The following is an 18,240-nucleotide window of genomic DNA, read 5'->3' on the forward strand; positions in this document are numbered from 1 at the left end:
TCCTCGGGTTGGTGACAGGATGTATTTTAGTTATCGCGGGTTCCGCGGTGTTTCCCCTAAAATAGTATGAGGTTAGTGGTCCCTAGTGGTCCCAATTCTGTAGATATTTTTGCCTTTCCCAAGTCCTCTCATATAAATTACATTTATTGAGTCCTCATTGTATATGTAATGAGGCTTGGGAAGAAAAACAACACAATAGTGACACCAGCTGTATTATTTCACTTCAGTCATGCCCCTTCTTGGCCTCAGAATTGTCTGTGGAGAAAATAATTTTAAATGCTCTTGGCACTAAAAGTCTAGGCATCCAAGACAATCCACTGCCAATTACAGGTCTTACATGATGGGGTCCATCCATTTCATTCTCTTCAACCTTCAGATGTCTCTCTCTACCCCTTCCTTAGTACTATTCCACCTACATGGCAAATGAAGACCGAGGCAATGGGGCAAGGGGGTGGGAAGAGGGGTACAAAAAAGGGTGACATTTACAGACTTCACTTTGCATTCAGCTACCACCTATTTACCTCCCTGGCCCCACAGCAGTTGCTTTTAAGCCCAAATGGTAGCAACACATGAAAGGGTAGAACCTCACTGCAGCTGGGGCTCTTCGCTTCCTGTCTTCACACTCATCTCTGGAGGCCCCAGCCAAGGTCAAACAAGCAGGTGCCTTAGCAAGCTTGTTGTAGGGGAAGGTGGGATTTATTAATATTAACTAATCCTTGCAGGGGGGATGTGGACGAGGTGTAAGAAGGTATAAAGGGGATAAGTGGTGATGGAAAAGATAAAATAAAATTGACATAACATACAGAAAATATATATATATATGCACACACTGATCTTTTAATTTCTGAATTCCTTTGGAGAAGACTCAAGAAATCAAAATGACCTGGGCCCCATGCCAAGCCAATAGAGAAGTGAGTGTCTAAATTACCCAGATAATTACTTTGTTTTGGTTGTCCAGATATTGTTTATGAAGCCTTTTAAAATCAGTACTTGAGGGTGCTGACATGGGTTAATGTGTCTTCCACCTCAAAATAATTTAAAATTCCGTTTCAACTCTCCCTCTGTTCAGTCAGACCCCTCTCAGCCTGTCCTTTCCCAAGTGGGCGATATGGCCTGTTCCTCTTCTGTAGGTAGAAAAAACAGCCACTGGAGCATATTCTAGCTGGTGGAATATGCTTCAGGTGGTCAGAGCACAGAAAAGAACCCAAACCTTTTGTTCTTATTGATTCCATATTTACTCCGAACCTATTAATGTCAGGTCCCATGTAGGGAAACACAATATGAAGCCAGAAAGAGGAGTCCTGCCGCTTTCTAATACTGCCACCTTGGCAGGGCAAATCCTGATTAATATTTCACAGTGAAACCACACAGATGCACAGCAGTGTAAAGCATTCAGCCGCTAGTGCCAGGTTTGAATTCAGGTTTCCACTCTTGGGCAAGTTATTCAATCTACCCAAGCCTCGTCTATAAAATGGGGTCAATGTCAAAAAACAAGGCTGTTAGATTAGATAAAAATGTATGTGAAGTGCTTAAAAGAGAGCATAAAATATAAACCATTTTCTTTTCTTGACAAAACATAAAACATTCTTCTTAGAACATAAAAATAGCATATATTTATACAGTCCCCATTTATAGACACATTCCTATCTGCAACACCAGCAGGGTGAGGACTATGTATTCAGCTTCCAAGAAATAAGCAGGCACTGCCAATGGAGACAGGCAGGGCTAAACTCCAGAAGGGGCGTTTGGTCTTGGAGAGCAGATCCCAAGGGGCGATCCTGGGGCCTCAGCCTACAGTTAAATCACATTTTTCAAAGATCCTCTGTTTTCTTTCCTTGGCCTAGTCTTTCATTTCCATTCCTGTGTGACCTCTGCTCTAGGCACGCATTTTAAGGGTCAAAACCAATATGTGACAAGGAAAGAATGTTGGGCTAGGAGTTAGCTAATGAGTACTCTAGTCCCAACTGACATCAAACTGCTCTAGATCCTTGGCCAAGTCACTTCCCAGACTGGCCTGAAGCTGATGAAGAGAAAGAACTGGTGGTGAGAAACTAAAAATAAATAAATAAGAGACTAAGTAGAAAGACAAAAGTTTCTAGCCTCAAGCCTGGAAAGTCTCTTTAAGCCAAGAGTTTCGGGAAAGTTTAATATAAATTCATTCATTTTATATTTAAATTCATGAGTCACACTAACATTTATATATCTCTGGTAAAAATTCTGAAAGGCCACAGAAAAAGGACCCCTCCATAAGAGTGTCTATGGGCCTGTGTTTGCTTTCCAACCCCAAACAGTAAAGTCTGACCCAGTCAACCTTCGGTTCACAGAGATGTTGTTCAATGATGATGATTACAGTCCCAGTCACACCTTCAGCTCACCAGGAAGTCCGAGAAGGGGAAGCAGGCAGCCAGGACAGAATCTTCCTCTCACCCGGAAGCAACTCTACTTCCAAGCAAGAGACAGGTGACTTGATGCCAGAGAAGGAAAGATAATTTAGCCATTGTGTTCTTGATTAAGAAGCAGCGCTATTCACTCATGAAAGCCTTTCAATGTCACCGGTGCCTGGAACCAAATGTAATCCTCCCAGGCTGTGACTGGGATGGAGGGTCTGCCACAGGACAGGGTCACAGTCAGTTTGTGGCCCCGTTTGGGCACTCGGTAGTTCAGCTTGGGCCGAAACCAATCTTCTCCACAGTCGCGGTGCCCCTGTGCCATGATAATGGTGCCCATGAGTGGAGGAGCCTGAAGCTCACTGAAGGCATCAGCCATAAAAATGGCTCGGAAGATAAGGCGCAAACAAGCTGCTGTGCTCACCCTCTGGTCCACGTTGTGGGGGGCCAAGCGGGACAAGTCAAGCTCGTAGAATTCTTTGGGATTTAGAACACTGCCCCCAAGGAGGATGAGCACTCGTGGTACGAGTGTCCGGGCAAAGAGACTCTCTAGGTGGCTGAGGACGCTCTCCAGTTCTTCCAGGGTTTGTTGGCATTTCCTGCTGCTTGCCTCAGTGATGGCCCAGGGTTTCTTCTTCACCGTGTCCTCTGCCTATGGAGACAAAGACTGGTGAGAGAGAAGGCGAGGTGGAGAAAGCTAGTGACCTTTGATGAACCCTGTTGGTTGGGATACAGTAGACTATGGGTCTGGATTTCCAGTTCAATGAACGGCCACAGCTAAGACACTGGGTTTTATTAGAGGGCAATATGTCAAAAAGGAAAATACATTCTTTGTACAAAACCATAATCATCCCACACTTAGAACACTGAAGACAGTTTTCTGAAGTAGGAGGGCATTCAGAAATAAGCAACTAACAGTCAAGATTTGGTGATATAGTAGGTGGCAAATTTTGCTATAATGTGAGTGATAACAGGAATGAAGATTGTGTAGTTTTATAATAAAGATGCTCAACAGCATGAGAAAAGATATAGTAACTATGAAACCAGAAATAAAGAATGACATAGAACAAGTAAAGAACACATTGAAAGGAATACACAACATATTAGGGGAAGTTGGGGATCGAATCAATGAATTAGTGGACATAGTTGAAAAAAATCAAGAGAATCAAAAAGAGAAAAATAACTAAAAAACAGGAGGACAGCTTAAGGGAGCTGTGGGACAATGTGAAACATAGCAATATTTGAATAGCAGGTGTGCCAAAAGAGGCAGAAAGGGACAGAGAACGGGTTTGAAGAAATAATAGCAGAAAACTTCCTGAACCTGGTAAAGAAAAAGTCACACAAGTTTAGGAGACACAGAGAACCCCAAACAAGAGAACCCAAGCAGGCCCATGCCCAGACATCATAATAAAAATGTCAAAATTAGCCGAAACCGGTTTGGCTCAGTGGTAGAGCGTCGAGTCTGCGGACTGAAAGGTCTCAGGTTCGATTCCGGTCAGGAGCATGTACACTGATTGCGGGCACATCCCCGGTGGGGGGTGTGCAGGAGGCAGCTGGTCGATGTTTCTCTCTCATTGACGTTTCTAGCTCTCTATCTCTCTCCCTTCCTCTCTGTAAAAAATCAATAATATATATATATATATATATTTTAAATGTCAAAATTAAAGTAAAAGAGAGAATCTTAAAGGAAGCCAGAGAAAAGCAAACTGTTACCTACAAAGGAGCTCCCATAATGCTAACACCTTATTTCTCATCAGAAACTCTACAGGCCAGAAGGAAATGGCATGAAGTACTCAAAGTAATGGAAAGCAAGGATTTGAAACCAAGATTATTATATAAAGCAAGGCTATCACTCAAAAAAGATGGTCAAATAAAGAGCTTCCCAGACCAAAAAAAAAGGCTAAAGGAGTGTATCACTACCAAGTTAGCACTATAAGAAATGTAAAGGGTACAGGGAATGTCTATTTGTGAGTGAGGGACAGCTATATTCCAAAGGACTGCTGGGGACTGCCGGGCTGGGCCCCCCTGACCGGGCAGCATCCACTGCTGCTGAAATCTCAGCTCTGCCGCAGAGACTGTGCCATCTTGAAGGAGAGAGAGGCTGTGAAGGGAAGCCTAGCCTTACCTTCAATCGGGAAGAATCAGATACCTCCCGGGACCCTACAACCACAACTCCCAGGGACCAGCTGCGAACCCGTTGTAAACCCACAAACGAGTCTCAAGCAGCACAAATATGTGGACTCGGATGAGCTCTGCACCTTGTCACAGAAAGATCAGAGAAAAGTGAGGTCTGCGATCCAGGCTGAAGGGAGAAACATGCACAGCGGGATCTAGAGGTTCAGAGGAAGTCTGCATCCCACAAAATTTGCGGACATTGGGGCCACCATAGTCCGCAAATGGGGAAGGGGATCTACAGGGCTACCGACAAAACTCTAGAAATCAATCCATAGCTGGGTTGGGCACAAAAAGGCAGCCTGAAGCTTTGCCAGTAAACCAGCTGTGCCGTGCGAGGGGAAAAAGACGTGCAGAGACATAAGCAGAGTCCACGTTTGCGCACTTACTTTGGCTCTTTTTCTCTTTAAATGCTTGCTTTTCATTACTAAGCCCAGTACAAAATATCACCTAATTAAAAACACTCTCAGAGACTGCAGGGAAAAGTTATTTTTGTGGAACCTGTCAGAATGGCTATCACTAACAAATCAACAAACAGCAAGTGCTGGAGAGGATGCGGAGAAAAAGGAACCTCCTTCACTGTTGGTTGAAATGCAGACTGCTGCAGCCATTGTGGAAAACAGTATGGAGTTTCCTCAAAATTTAAAAAATGGAACTGCCATTTGACCCAGTAATACCGCTTCTAGGAATATATCCTAAGAAAACAGAAACACCAATCAGAAAGGGCATAGGCACCCCTAGGTTCATAGCAGCACAATTTACAGTAGCTAAGATTTGGAAACAGCCTAAATGCCAATTAGCTGCTGAGTGGATTAGAAAACTATGGTACTATGGAATACTATGCTGCAATAAAAAAGAAGGAATTCTTACCATTTAGAGCAGCATGGATGGAACTGGAGAGCATTATGCTAAGTGAAATAAGCCAGTCAGTGAAATCAAAATACCACATGATTTCACTCATTTATGGATAATAAAGAACATTATAACCTGATGAACAAGAAGACAGATACAGAGGCAGAGAAGCCTCTAACAGAATGTCAAATTACAGTGGGAAGGCTGGGGAGGTTGGGGGGAGGTAAGAGATCACCGGAAGGACTTGTATGTATGCATATAAGCACACCAATGGGCAAAAGACACTGGGGGATGGGGGAGTGAGGGCATGGGTGTGGAGGGGGCAGTAGGAGATACTGGGGGCAGGCCAATGGGAGAAAAAAGGAGACATATGTATACTATTTGTAATACTTCAAACAGTAAAAAAAAAAAAAAAAAAAAAAAAATGCTAAACGGACTGCTGTAATGAGAAGAAATAGAAACCTAGGTGTACAGAATTAAAATGGCAATAATAAGTACCTATTAATAACCTTAAATGTAAATGGATTAAATGTTCCCATCAAAAAAACATAGTGTAGCTGAATGGATACAAAATGACCCAACTATATGCTGTCTACAAGAGACCCACCTCAGAACAAAAGACACACATGGGATGGATGGTGAAGGAAGGAAAAAAACTTTCCATGCAAATGGCCCAGAGCAGCCGGGTCGGGTGTGGCCAGGCCCAGAGCAGAGGCTGCCAGGCTGGGAGCGGCCAGGCCCGGAGCAGCGGCTGCCAGGCTGGAGCGGCCAGGCCCGGAGCAGCGGCTGCCAGGCTGGGAGCGGCCAGGCCCGGAGCAGCCACTGCCAAGTCCAGAGCAACTAGGTCGGGAACGGCAGTAACCAGACCTGGAGCAGCTGGCTGTGGAACGAACCAGAGCAACAGAGGCCAGGCCCGGAGCAGCCAGGCCAGGAACAGCTCGCTCCTCGCCTGCCCCTCCCCCACGGCTGCCTCTCAGACATGGCTGAAAACTTTTGTGGGAACTTGAGGGTCTGCTGAATCAAGTGATGAAGGCTTAGATCTGGATGTGTTGAGTTAGTATAGCGCTGGGGTGTTGATCTGTGAGTGCCTTGGGTGGGGCCTGGATGAGGCAGGTTGACCTATTAGGAAATGTCTTTTGTGTGAAGTGTATCATTGGGCATGTGGAGGTATTATTGATATGAGAAAATGCTAAGTAACAGATTTGCTATCTGAAAAGGGATTTACTATCGGGGAAAGGGAGGGAGGAAGAGACTGAACATAAACTGTGCACCAATGGATGAGGATGAGGGGGCAGAGGGTGGGGTGGGAACCTGGTGGAGGGGGGAAGAAACGAGGAACCTGTGTAATAATATGAACAATAAAGATTGATTTAAAAAAAAAAAAAAAAAAAAAAGAAAAATCATTGGACAACAGCACATTTATTCTGTTTCAAGGCCTCCAATAAAGAGAGCAATTGTCTTTTCTTTAAGAATCCTTTTTTTAAAAAAAAAATAATAATAATATTTCTTTCAATAAATTGTTCTTTTGCTTAACCTGAAAAAAAAAAAAAAAAAAAAAAAAAAAAAAAGAAAACTATGGTACTATGGAATACTATGCTGCAATAAAAAAGAAGGAATTCTTACCATTTAGAGCAGCATGGATGGAACTGGAGAGCATTATGCTAAGTGAAATAAGCCAGTCAGTGAAATCAAAATACCACATGATTTCACTCATTTATGGATAATAAAGAACATTATAACCTGATGAACAAGAAGACAGATACAGAGGCAGAGAAGCCTCTAACAGAATGTCAAATTACAGTGGGAAGGCTGGGGAGGTTGGGGGGAGGTAAGAGATCACCGGAAGGACTTGTATGTATGCATATAAGCACACCAATGGGCAAAAGACACTGGGGGATGGGGGAGTGAGGGCATGGGTGTGGGGGGGCAGTAGGAGATACTGGGGGCAGGCCAATGGGAGAAAAAAGGAGACATATGTATACTATTTGTAATACTTCAAACAGTAAAAAAAAAAAAAAAAAAAAAAATGCTAAACGGACTGCTGTAATGAGAAGAAATAGAAACCTAGGTGTACAGAATTAAAATGGCAATAATAAGTACCTATTAATAACCTTAAATGTAAATGGATTAAATGTTCCCATCAAAAAAACATAGTGTAGCTGAATGGATACAAAATGACCCAACTATATGCTGTCTACAAGAGACCCACCTCAGAACAAAAGACACACATGGGATGGATGGTGAAGGAAGGAAAAAAACTTTCCATGCAAATGGCCCAGAGCAGCCGGGTCGGGTGTGGCCAGGCCCAGAGCAGAGGCTGCCAGGCTGGGAGCGGCCAGGCCCGGAGCAGCGGCTGCCAGGCTGGAGCGGCCAGGCCCGGAGCAGCCACTGCCAAGTCCAGAGCAACTAGGTCGGGAACGGCAGTAACCAGACCTGGAGCAGCTGGCTGTGGAACGAACCAGAGCAACAGAGGCCAGGCCCGGAGCAGCCAGGCCAGGAACAGCTCGCTCCTCGCCTGCCCCTCCCCCACGGCTGCCTCTCAGACATGGCTGAAAACTTTTGTGGGAACTTGAGGGTCTGCTGAATCAAGTGATGAAGGCTTAGATCTGGATGTGTTGAGTTAGTATAGCGCTGGGGTGTTGATCTGTGAGTGCCTTGGGTGGGGCCTGGATGAGGCAGGTTGACCTATTTGGAAATGTCTTTTGTGTGAAGTGTATTATTGGGCATGTGGAGGTATTTTTGATATGAGAAAATGCTAAGTAACTGATTTACTATCTGAAAAGGGATTTACTATCGGGGAAAGGGAGGGAAGAAGAGACTGAACATAAACTGTGCACCTATGGATGAGGACAATGGGGGATGGGGAGGGGGCGGAGGGTGGGGTGGGAACCTGGTGGAGGGGGGAAGAAATGAGGAACCTTTGTAATAATATGAACAATAAAGATTGATTTAAAAAACAAAAACAAAAAACTTTCCATGCAAATGGAAAAGAAAAAAAATCTGGAAAAATAGACTTCAAAATGAGGCCATCACAAGAGACAATAAAGGCCACTACATAATACTAAAGGGATTGATCCAACAAGAGGATATAACCCTTCAGAGAACCAAATGTTTCGGGATCCTAGAGACAGTGTGCCTACAAGGTTTGAGAATAAGCCTGAAACATGTGAAGTTCGGAATAAAGTGTTTGTGTGTTATACCAAGAGAGACGCTGAACTATTAAAACATGTATTTGGTACATTAAAAAAAAAAAAAAAAAAAAAAAAAAAGAGGATATATCCTTGGTTAACACATATGCACCTAATATAGGAATACCAAATTATGTAAAAAATCTTCCAGAGAACTTTAAGGGGAGAGACTGACAACAATACAGTTATATTAGGGACTTTAATACCCCCTGACTTCACTGGATAGATCTTCCAGACAAAAAATTACCAAGGACATAGTGTCTCTAAAGTACATACTGGATCAGATGGATTTAACTGACATTTATGAAACATTTTATTCCAAAGCTGCAGAATATACATTCTTCTCAAGTGCACATGGGTCATTCACAAAGACAGACCACATGTTAGGACACAAAACAAGTCTCTACACATTCAAGAAGATTGAAATCATATCAAGCATCTTCTCAGATCACAGTGTAATAAAATTAGAAATCAACTATAGTAAAAACACTCAAAAACAGCCCTAACTGGTTTGGCTCAGTGGACAGAGCGTCAGTCTGGACTGAAGGGTCCCAGGTTCGATTCCGGTCAGGGGCATGTACCTTGGTTGAAGGCACATTCCCAATAGAGGGTGTGCAGGAGGCAGCTGATCCTTTTCTCTATCCTTCTCCCTTTCTCTGTAAAAATCAATAAAATATATTATTTTAACAAAAACATTCAGAAAGAAGACATTTTAATATGGTTTAGGAGTCCTCCAAAGAAACCACTAGGCTGTCACCAATATCCTTAAAGTCTTATCAGACCCGGCCATGCATACAGAGCTTTTAGTGACTTATTCTTAAATATTCACCAGACAAAGACAAAAAGCCCCTAACATGAAAGACAAAGATCAGAACAAATAGGAAAAGGAATCTGAAAGAAACAGAGACACAGCAAGGCACATAGGAAAACCTCAAAAATAAAGTAATTGATATCTTCAGGTAAGAGAGGTTCATACAGACACAAAACAGGATACTATTAGAAAGGACCATACAGGTGACAGGAGATTTGACTGTGGGCGGTGGGCACATGGTGCTATATAGATTTGTAACTTAGGAATCCACACCTGAAACCCATATTTCATGTTGCCCAATCTCACCCCCAATAAAATTTAAAAATTAATTAAAAAAAGGAACATGCAGCCCAGCCAGCATGGCTCAGTAATTGAGCGTCTGTCTACTTATAAAGTAGGAGGTCATGGTTTGATTCCCGGTCAGGTTACATGCCAGGGTTGCATCCTAAAACCCGAGTACAGGAGGCAGCCAATCAATGATTCTCTCTCATTATCAATATTTCTATCTCTCCTATTCCCTTCTCTCTGAAATCAATAAAATATATTTTAAATAAAGAAATTAGTCAAAGAAGTCCCCCCAGAAAGTAGAACATAAAAACAGAGAGACAAAAATATTAATTGGAGAGAAAAGATATTAAAAAGGGTCAATATGTGAAGTCCAAATGTAGCACAATAAGAGTTTCAGAAAAAGAAAGTAAGAAAAAAAGTGGGGAGGGTTAGGTTTATCAAAGTGACAGAAACCATGGGATGAAACACATTCCTTACAGCTGCTCAGGCTGACAAGTCCTGAAGATTCCTTAGACCTCCTTTTTAACCTTCCTCCCTCCTAACGGCCATAGTCTCCCCACCATCCTTCTCGGACAGCCTGTGCCTACCTGGGGAGAAGATTTTCGGTAGAAGTGCTTTAGCTGTTCATAGGGCAGAGGCAGCTGCTGGCGCTGGTACATGACATGCTTTAGCAGTTCACAGGTAAACTGGCAGCAGCCTTCCTGGCTCACAGGCCCAGGGAAGACCACGGGCACCAGGCCGTCCCGGGGGCAGAAAGCCTCGGGACGGCTGGGGAGTTCTTGGGCGGTGGTGGTCTCCAGCAGTTCTATCTGGGAGGCGTGGGTGTCCTCCGACTCCTCATACCACTCCAAATCTGGTGGGCAGGGGACAAGAAAGAGAAAAATTATAAACTCAAAAGGCCAGAACCAGTCTTCTCATCCCCTAGGAGCACCCTAACCCCGACACAGGCACATGCCCTTCGCAAACTCCAGAGTGGTGGAGGCGGGAAGACTCCTAATCCCAGTCGCCTAAAGCGATGTAAGTGACGGCGGCGGTGAGAAAGCGGGGTGGTGGCGGTGGGGGTCCAACTCTGAGGCCGGGGACCGATGCTCGGAAAGCAGAGGCTCTGGTCTGGACTGAAAGAACGTGTGGTCCAGCGGGCTCCAGAACGCCGCCCGAGAGGGGTGAACCAATGGGATCCTGGGCCGTGCGGCGCTGGAAGTCACTCCGGTCGAGCAGGAGCCGGGAGGGAAGCCCGGGAAGGCGGCGGGGAAGACCGGCCGGAAAGGGGGGCCCGGGGACATAGGACGGGAGGGGGAGGCGGCAGGGAACAAACAAGTCCCCCAAGTATCCCGGGACCCGGACCCCATGCCTTACCTGGGGCTGCGGTCAAGGACCGCAACTCCGGCTCCAGAGCGGCCATCACGACCTCCTCTCCGCACTGCGGTTTGAATAGGCGCCCCGCGAGGTATTATGGGAAGCCTGTGCTTCCACTTCCGGCAGGTCGGACCGGAAGCCGACGCGGCGCCACCGCAGCACGGGGCCGACCGGGCTGGGGAGGGACTTAAGTCTTGCGCTCCCTCCCTGACACCCTCGCACTGGGCTCTGCCCCGGAGCGGAGCGCTGCCTCCTCGAGGACGCCCGCCCTCCCGCACCCCCTCTCCCCAGGGTCCGCCATTCACTGTGCGCCTCCTTGGTGCCGGGCCCTGTCCTAGGTGCTGGACGCTCTGTGGCAAGCAAGACCGAGGCGGGGGCTGTCCTCCAGAGTTCACTCCCTATAGATACAATACAGTGCCATGAATTACACAGCACCCTGGCTATGGAGGGGAAGAACAGGGACGCCTAACCTAGATGAGGTGGGAGCAAAGGGGAAGTCCAGAGAAAATGTGCCCAAGAAACTGACCTGTAAGGAGGAGAACGTTAGAGGCAAGAACATCCTCAATTCAAGCAATGAAAAGAATTAGGGCCCTGGAGGGTGTTTGCTCAGTAGTTAGAGAGCCACTCCTGAAGGGTCGAAGGTTTAATTTCGGCTGAGGGCACCTACCCAGGTTGTAGGTTCCATAAGCAGTGGGGGGAGGAGGGGGGCGTGTATGAGGCAACAAATCAATGCTTCTCCCTCTCCCTTGCTCGCTCTCTCTCTTTGGAATCAATGGGGAGGAAGGGAAATGTCCTTGAAGGAGGAATTTTTTTTTTTTTAATCAGGTTATAAAGAGTTAAGGCTGTGGTGGACAAACAGGAGCCAGATCATGCAAGGTTTTATAACCCATGTTTGAACTTGATCCTGTCATGGAGAAACTGAAAGATTAAAGTAGGGGAGTAGCATTAAGTAGGGGAGTATAAATTTAATCTCTACACTGGCTGTAGGGTAGAAATTAGATTACAGGAAGAATAAGAGAGGAAGCAGGGATACCAGTGGAGATAGCAACTATAGTTGCTCAACTGCATAGTGAATGAGGCCTGAACTAAGTGGTCACAGTCGGTGCAGAGAACTGGGTGAACTCTATAGAGATATCTAGGAGGTCCAATGAGCATTACTTGGTTGATCCCAGGAAGAGGAGGAGGGCTACAGCAGGCTTTTTTTTTTTAATATATTTTATTGATTTTTTTACAGAGAGGAAGGGAGAAGGATAGAGAGCTAGAAACATCAATGAGAGAGAAACATCGATCAGCTGCCTCTTGCACACCCCCCACTGGGGATGTGACTGCAACCAATGTACATACATGCCCTTGACCAGAATCGAACCTGGGACCCTTCAGTTCGCAGGCTGACGCTCTATCCACTGAGCCAAACCAGTCTTGGCAAGACAAGCAGGCTTTTCACTTCGGCATCTCTACTGCCAGTTGTGTCATTCAAATAAAGAACGCAAGAGTAGCTTGGCCAACCATGGCTCAGTGGTTGAGTGTCAACCTATGACCAGGAGGTCATGGTTCGATTCCAGATCAGGGCACATGCCTAGGTTGCAGATCCATCCCCAATGTGAGCCATGCAGAAGGCAGCTAGCTGATCAATGATTCTCTCTCATCATTGATGTTTTTCTCTCTCCCTCTACATTCCTTTCTGAAATAAATAAAAATATATTTTTAAAACTATTTTTAAAAAAAGAACACGGGTAGGATCAGTTTTTTTTGAGGTGTGGATAAGGAGAAAAGATGAGTTCAGTTTTTGATAGGTTGGTTTGTGTTTCATTGAACAGATATTTAGGAATAGAGATAAGTATTTGAGTGTCATCATCATGGATTGGATAAGATCACCCAGGGAACCCTAGATGGTTGGCCTCAGTGGATAGAATGTCAGCCTGCAGACTGAAGGATCCCAGGTTCAATTCCAGTCAAGGGCACATGCCCAGTGTGCAGGCTTGATCCCTAGTAGGGGGCCTGCAGGAGGCATCCGATCAATGTTTCTCTCTCTCTCCTCTCTCTTCCTTCCTCTCTGAAATCAATTTTTTAAAAATCTGTATTAGCCCTACCCGGTTTGGCTTCCGGCAGGGGTCTTCAAACTACGGCCCGTGGGCCATATGCAGCCCGCAGAGGAGTCTGATCCGGCCAGCCAGGTTTTTTGGGCAGTGAGCGCAGCCGAGGTGTTACAGTAGGAATTAGTAGTTCATATAGTCCGGCCCTCCAGCTTTCTGAGGGACCGTGATCTGGCCCCCACTTTAAAAAGTTTGAGGACCCCTGGTAGTGGATAGAGTGTCAGCCTGCAGACTGAAAGGTCCCAGGTTCGATTCCAGTCAAGAGCATGTACCTTGGTTGCAGGAACATCCCCAGTAGGAGGTGTGCAGGAGGCAGCTGATCGATGTTTCTCTCTTGTGGATGTTTCTAATTCTCTATCCCTCTCCCTTCCTCTCTGTAAAAAAATCAATAAAATATATTTTTAAAAAACAAAACAAAAAATCTGTATTAAAAATAAAAAAGCCCTAGCCATTTTAGTTTAGTGGATAGAGTGTCAGACTGCAAATTAAAGGATCCCAGATTCAATTCCTGACAAGTGCACATGCCTGGGTTGCAGGCTTGATTCCCCAGTAGGGGGCAAGCAGGAGGCAACCATTCAATCATTTACTATCATCGATATTCCTCTCTCTCTCTGACTGAGAAGTACCAATAGAAATAGATGTGTCGCCGGGACCGGTTTGGCTCAGTGGATGGAGCGTCGGCCTGCAGACTGAAAGGTCCCAGGTTCGATTCCGGGCAAGGGCATGTACCTTGGTTGCGGGCACATCCCCAGTAGGGGGTGTGCAAGAGGCAGCTGATCGATGATTCTCTCTCATCGATGTTTCTAACTCTCTATCCCTCTCTCTTCCTCTCTGTGAAAAATAAATAAAATATATATTTAAAAAAAAGAAAAAAAAAAAAAAAGAAATAGATGTGTCAAGTCACAGAGGCCAAGAAAGGTTGTGTTTCAGGAAGTAGGCACCAGAGATTAAAACATACTATAAAAGACCCAACTGGTATAACTCAGTGGTTGGGTGTCAACCCATGAATCAGGAGGTCATGGTTTGATTTCCAGTCAGGGCACATGCCTGAGTTTCAGGCTTAATCCCCAGTAGGGGGCATGCTGTAAGCAGCCAATGGATGATTCTTACTCACTGATGTTTCTATTTCTCTCCCTCTTCCTCTATGAAATCAATTAAAAAATGTTAATCGATCTTATGTCATTGGATTGAGATAAAGCTATGTTGATGGGTGAAAATGGCCTTTCATGAGAACCCAGGTTATTGCAATTATCCAAACAAGATCCTATTTCCTATAAAAGAAGCACAAAAAACTGTGTTTGGCATCTCATCTTGAAAAGGAGTTTGACTTTTGTAGTTGTTCAAAAGCTGCATTAAATACAAGATAAGATTCAATGTGATCCCTATTAAAATACCAACAGCATATTTCACAGATCTACAACAAATACTCTAAAAATTTATATGGAACCAAAAAAGACCCTAATACCTGCAGCAATAATTTTTTTTCCACCAACACCCCCTCCCTGCAGCAATCTTGAGAAAGAAAAATAAAGTTGGAGGAATCCCAATACCAGATATCAAGTTATACTACAAAGCCAGCTTAATCAAAACAGCCTGGTACTGGTACAAGAACAGACATATAGATCAATGGAACAGAACAGAGACCCCAGAAATTGACCCAAGCCATTATGTTTAATTAATTTTTGACAAAGGAGGCAGAGCAGTCTCTTCAATAAACAGTGTTGGGAAAATTAGACAAATACATGCAAAAAATGAAACTAGACCACCAACTTACACTGTACACAAGAATAAATTCAAAATGGATAAAAGACTTAAATATAAGTAAAAAAAAAAATCCTAGATGAAACCATAGGCAGCAAAATCTTAAACATCTCTCATAGCAATATGTTTATGGATACATCTCCTAGGGCAAAGGAAACTAAGGAGAAAATAAACACATGGGACTATATCAATATTAAAAAGCTTCTACTCAGCAAGAGAAGCCAACAATAAAACGAAAAGAGAGCCCACTGTATGGTAGAATATATTTGGCAATGATACATCTGATAAAGAGTTAATATAAATATATATATAAAGAACTTATACAATGTAACAAAAGAAAGACAAACAATCAAATTTAAAAATGGACAAAGGATCTAAATAGACACTTCTCCAAAGTGGACATATAGATGGCCAAGAGGCATGAAAAAAAATGCTCAAAGTCATCAATTGATTATCTGAGATATGCAAATTGAAATGACAATGAGATATCACCTCACACCTGTCAAAATGGCTACCATCAACAAATGGCAAGTGCTGGCGATGATGCAGAGAAAAGGGAACCCTAGTACACTTATGGTTGGAATGCAGACTTTATGGAAAACAGTATGAAGTTTCCTCTAAAAATTAAATACAGAACTGCCATTTGACCCAGAGACCCCACTTCTAGTAATATACCCTAAGAAACCTGAAACACCAACCAGAAAGAATGCATACACCCCTATGTTCATAGCAGCACAGTTTACAATAGCTAATATCTGGAAACAGCCCAAGTGCCCATCAATAGATGAGTGGAGCCCTAACTGGTTTGGCTTAGAGCGTCAGCCTGCGGACTGAAAGGCCCCAGGTTCAATTCCAGTCAAGGGCATGTACCTTGGTTGTGGGCACATCCCCAGTAGGAGGTGTGCAAGAGGCAGCTTATCGATATTTCTAACTCTCTATCCCTCTCCCTCTTTGTAAAAAATTGATAAAATATATGTTTTTAAAAATAGACGAATGGATAAAAAAAAAGTTGTGGCACATTTATACCATGGAATACTATGCAGCAGTAAAAAAAGAAGAATCTCTTACCATTGAAACAGCCTGGAAGGTCCTAGAGAGTACTAGTAGTATGCTGAGTGAAATAAGTGAGTCAGAGAAAGACAAGTATCAGATGATTGCACTCATATGTGGAATCTAAGTAACAAAATAAACTGATGAACAGAGTGGATCCAGAGGCATAGAAGCATGAAACAGAGTGTGGAACCTTGGAGACAAGGTGAGTGGAGGGTGAGCAACCAAAGAACTTGTATGCATATATGTATAACCCATGGATACAGACAATAGGGTGGGGAAGGCGTGGAGCGGGCAGCAGGGGAAGGATGGAAGGGGCAATGGGGGGAAATAAGTAACACTTTCAACAGCAAAGATTAAACATAAATACAAAATAAAACTCATCATGATCTCAACATCTCGAGTTTATAGTCAGCAGACTTGACTGCAGAGAATAATCCAAGGTAAGTGTTCATAAAGATTCTGCAAATGATACTTTTCTTCTTTACTGGGTTAATGATTTTGATTTTTGGATTTGCTATGGCAAGTTTCTCCCTGGGTTATAAAATGTTTCCCTTTGCAATGGTAATGATGGATATTGCCACTGTTTTTTTTGTGTTGTTGTTGTTGTTGTTTGTTTGTTTTTTCTTATTGTGGTAAATGCTGATGTACGCCGAAAGTCGGAGGAATTCACCATTCCTCAACTAGAAGAATCATGGGAGTACAGAATTGAGCACAATGAAATTTAGGCATTAGTAACTGAGAAACCAACAGTCTGCATCTGCCTATAAGCTAATCTGAAACCTGATTATCTCTAGGCCTTCAGAACTTTGTAAAGTTTCTTGAGCATTTCACTTACAAAATAAACACTAATTTTTAAAAAATGTTAATCGCTTAAAAAATAAAATACTATAGCCAAGCCAGCATGACTCAGTGATTGAGCATCAACCTATGAACCAGGAGATCACAGTTCCATTCCCAATCAAGGCACATGCACAGGTTATCAGCTTAATTCCCAGTATGGGGCATGCAGCCAATCAATGATTCTCTCTCATCATTGTTATTTCTATCTCTCTCCATCTCCCTCTCTGAAATCAATAAAAATTTATTTTTTTAAAATATACTATAAAAGTACAATGATAAAAATATTGTGGTATTGGCTCAGGAATAAGCAAACAATAAAACAGAAGAAGAGAGTGTATAAACAGATCCATGTACATATAAGTCTTAGTATATTATGAGGGTGACTTTTCAAAGCAAATAACTTGAGCCCTGGCTGGTTTGACTCAGTGGAAAGAGCAATGACCCGAGGGCTGACGAGCCCAGGTTTGGTTCCAGTCAAGAGCACGGACGTCCATTGCAGTCTCAATCTCTGGTCCTTGTCAGGGACTGTGTGGGAGGCAACCGATCAATGTGTCTCTCTCACATGGATGTTTCTTTCTTTCGGTCTCTCCCTCTCCCTTCCATTCTCTCTTAAAAAAAAATCAATGGAAAAATATCCTCGGGTAAGGATTAACAACAAAAAGCAAATAACTTGAGAAAAATTCCTATCCAATTAGCGGGAAGAATAGCAAATTAGTTCCTACCACACATCCTACATAAATATGAATTCCAAAAAATTAAAATCTTATGTCAAAGTACTATACACAGAATAAATGACAAATTACATCCCAGGGAAAAAATGTGTGTATGTGTGTGTGTAGACATATACATCCCAGTCAAGCACATCATAAGCATCTCACAAGTAACTCCTCCAGAAAACTAAACACATAAGACCTTCCTTCTCCCAGGACCCTGATCCCCTCCTAGACAGACATCTGTATTCAGCCTACTTCTCTGCCAGCCTTCACTCCTATCTGTGGTTAGCCAGGATTTTCAAGAATGGGAGATTGCCCTAGCTGGTTTGGCTCAGTGGATAGAGGGTCAGCCTGTGTACCTCGGTTGCAGGCTCCAGGGCGAGTGCAGGAGGCAACCAATCAATGTTTCTCTCACATTGATATTTCTGTCTTTCCCTCTCTCTTCCACTCTCTCTAAAAATCAATGGAGCCCTAGCTGGTTTGGCGTCAGCCTGCGAACTGAAGGGTCCCAGGTTTGATTCTGGCCAAGGGCACATGCCTGAGCTGCAGGCTCGGTCCCCAGTGGGGAGCATGCAGGAGGCATCCAATCAATGATTCTCATCATTGATGTTTCTATCTCTCTCTTCCTCTATAAAATTAATAAAATATATATTTTTAAAAACTCACCCAGTATTATTTTTTAAATATTGAAATCAGAGAGGAAGAGAAAAGGAGAGAGAGACAGAA

At 43.7% G+C, this 18,240-nt stretch overlaps 1 protein-coding gene across 1 annotated transcript; it reads right to left on the reverse strand.

The window, feature by feature from the left end:
• Positions 1 to 2,080: 2,080 nt before the first annotated feature.
• On the reverse strand, positions 2,081 to 11,207 carry LOC118705822 (MAD2L1 binding protein). The gene is made up of 3 exons (XM_036414938.2): positions 11,055 to 11,207; positions 10,286 to 10,551; positions 2,081 to 3,039 (listed from the first exon to the last, which is right to left on the reverse strand). Exons 1-3 carry the CDS (start codon positions 11,098 to 11,100, stop codon positions 2,527 to 2,529), a joined length of 825 nt encoding a protein of 274 aa, XP_036270831.1. The 5' UTR covers positions 11,101 to 11,207; the 3' UTR covers positions 2,081 to 2,526.
• Between the last annotated feature and the right edge of the window lie 7,033 nt (positions 11,208 to 18,240).

The sequence above is a fragment of the Pipistrellus kuhlii genome, unplaced genomic scaffold, assembly GCF_014108245.1.
Source record: "Pipistrellus kuhlii isolate mPipKuh1 unplaced genomic scaffold, mPipKuh1.p scaffold_m20_p_5, whole genome shotgun sequence".
Taxonomy (NCBI): Eukaryota; Metazoa; Chordata; class Mammalia; order Chiroptera; family Vespertilionidae; genus Pipistrellus; species Pipistrellus kuhlii.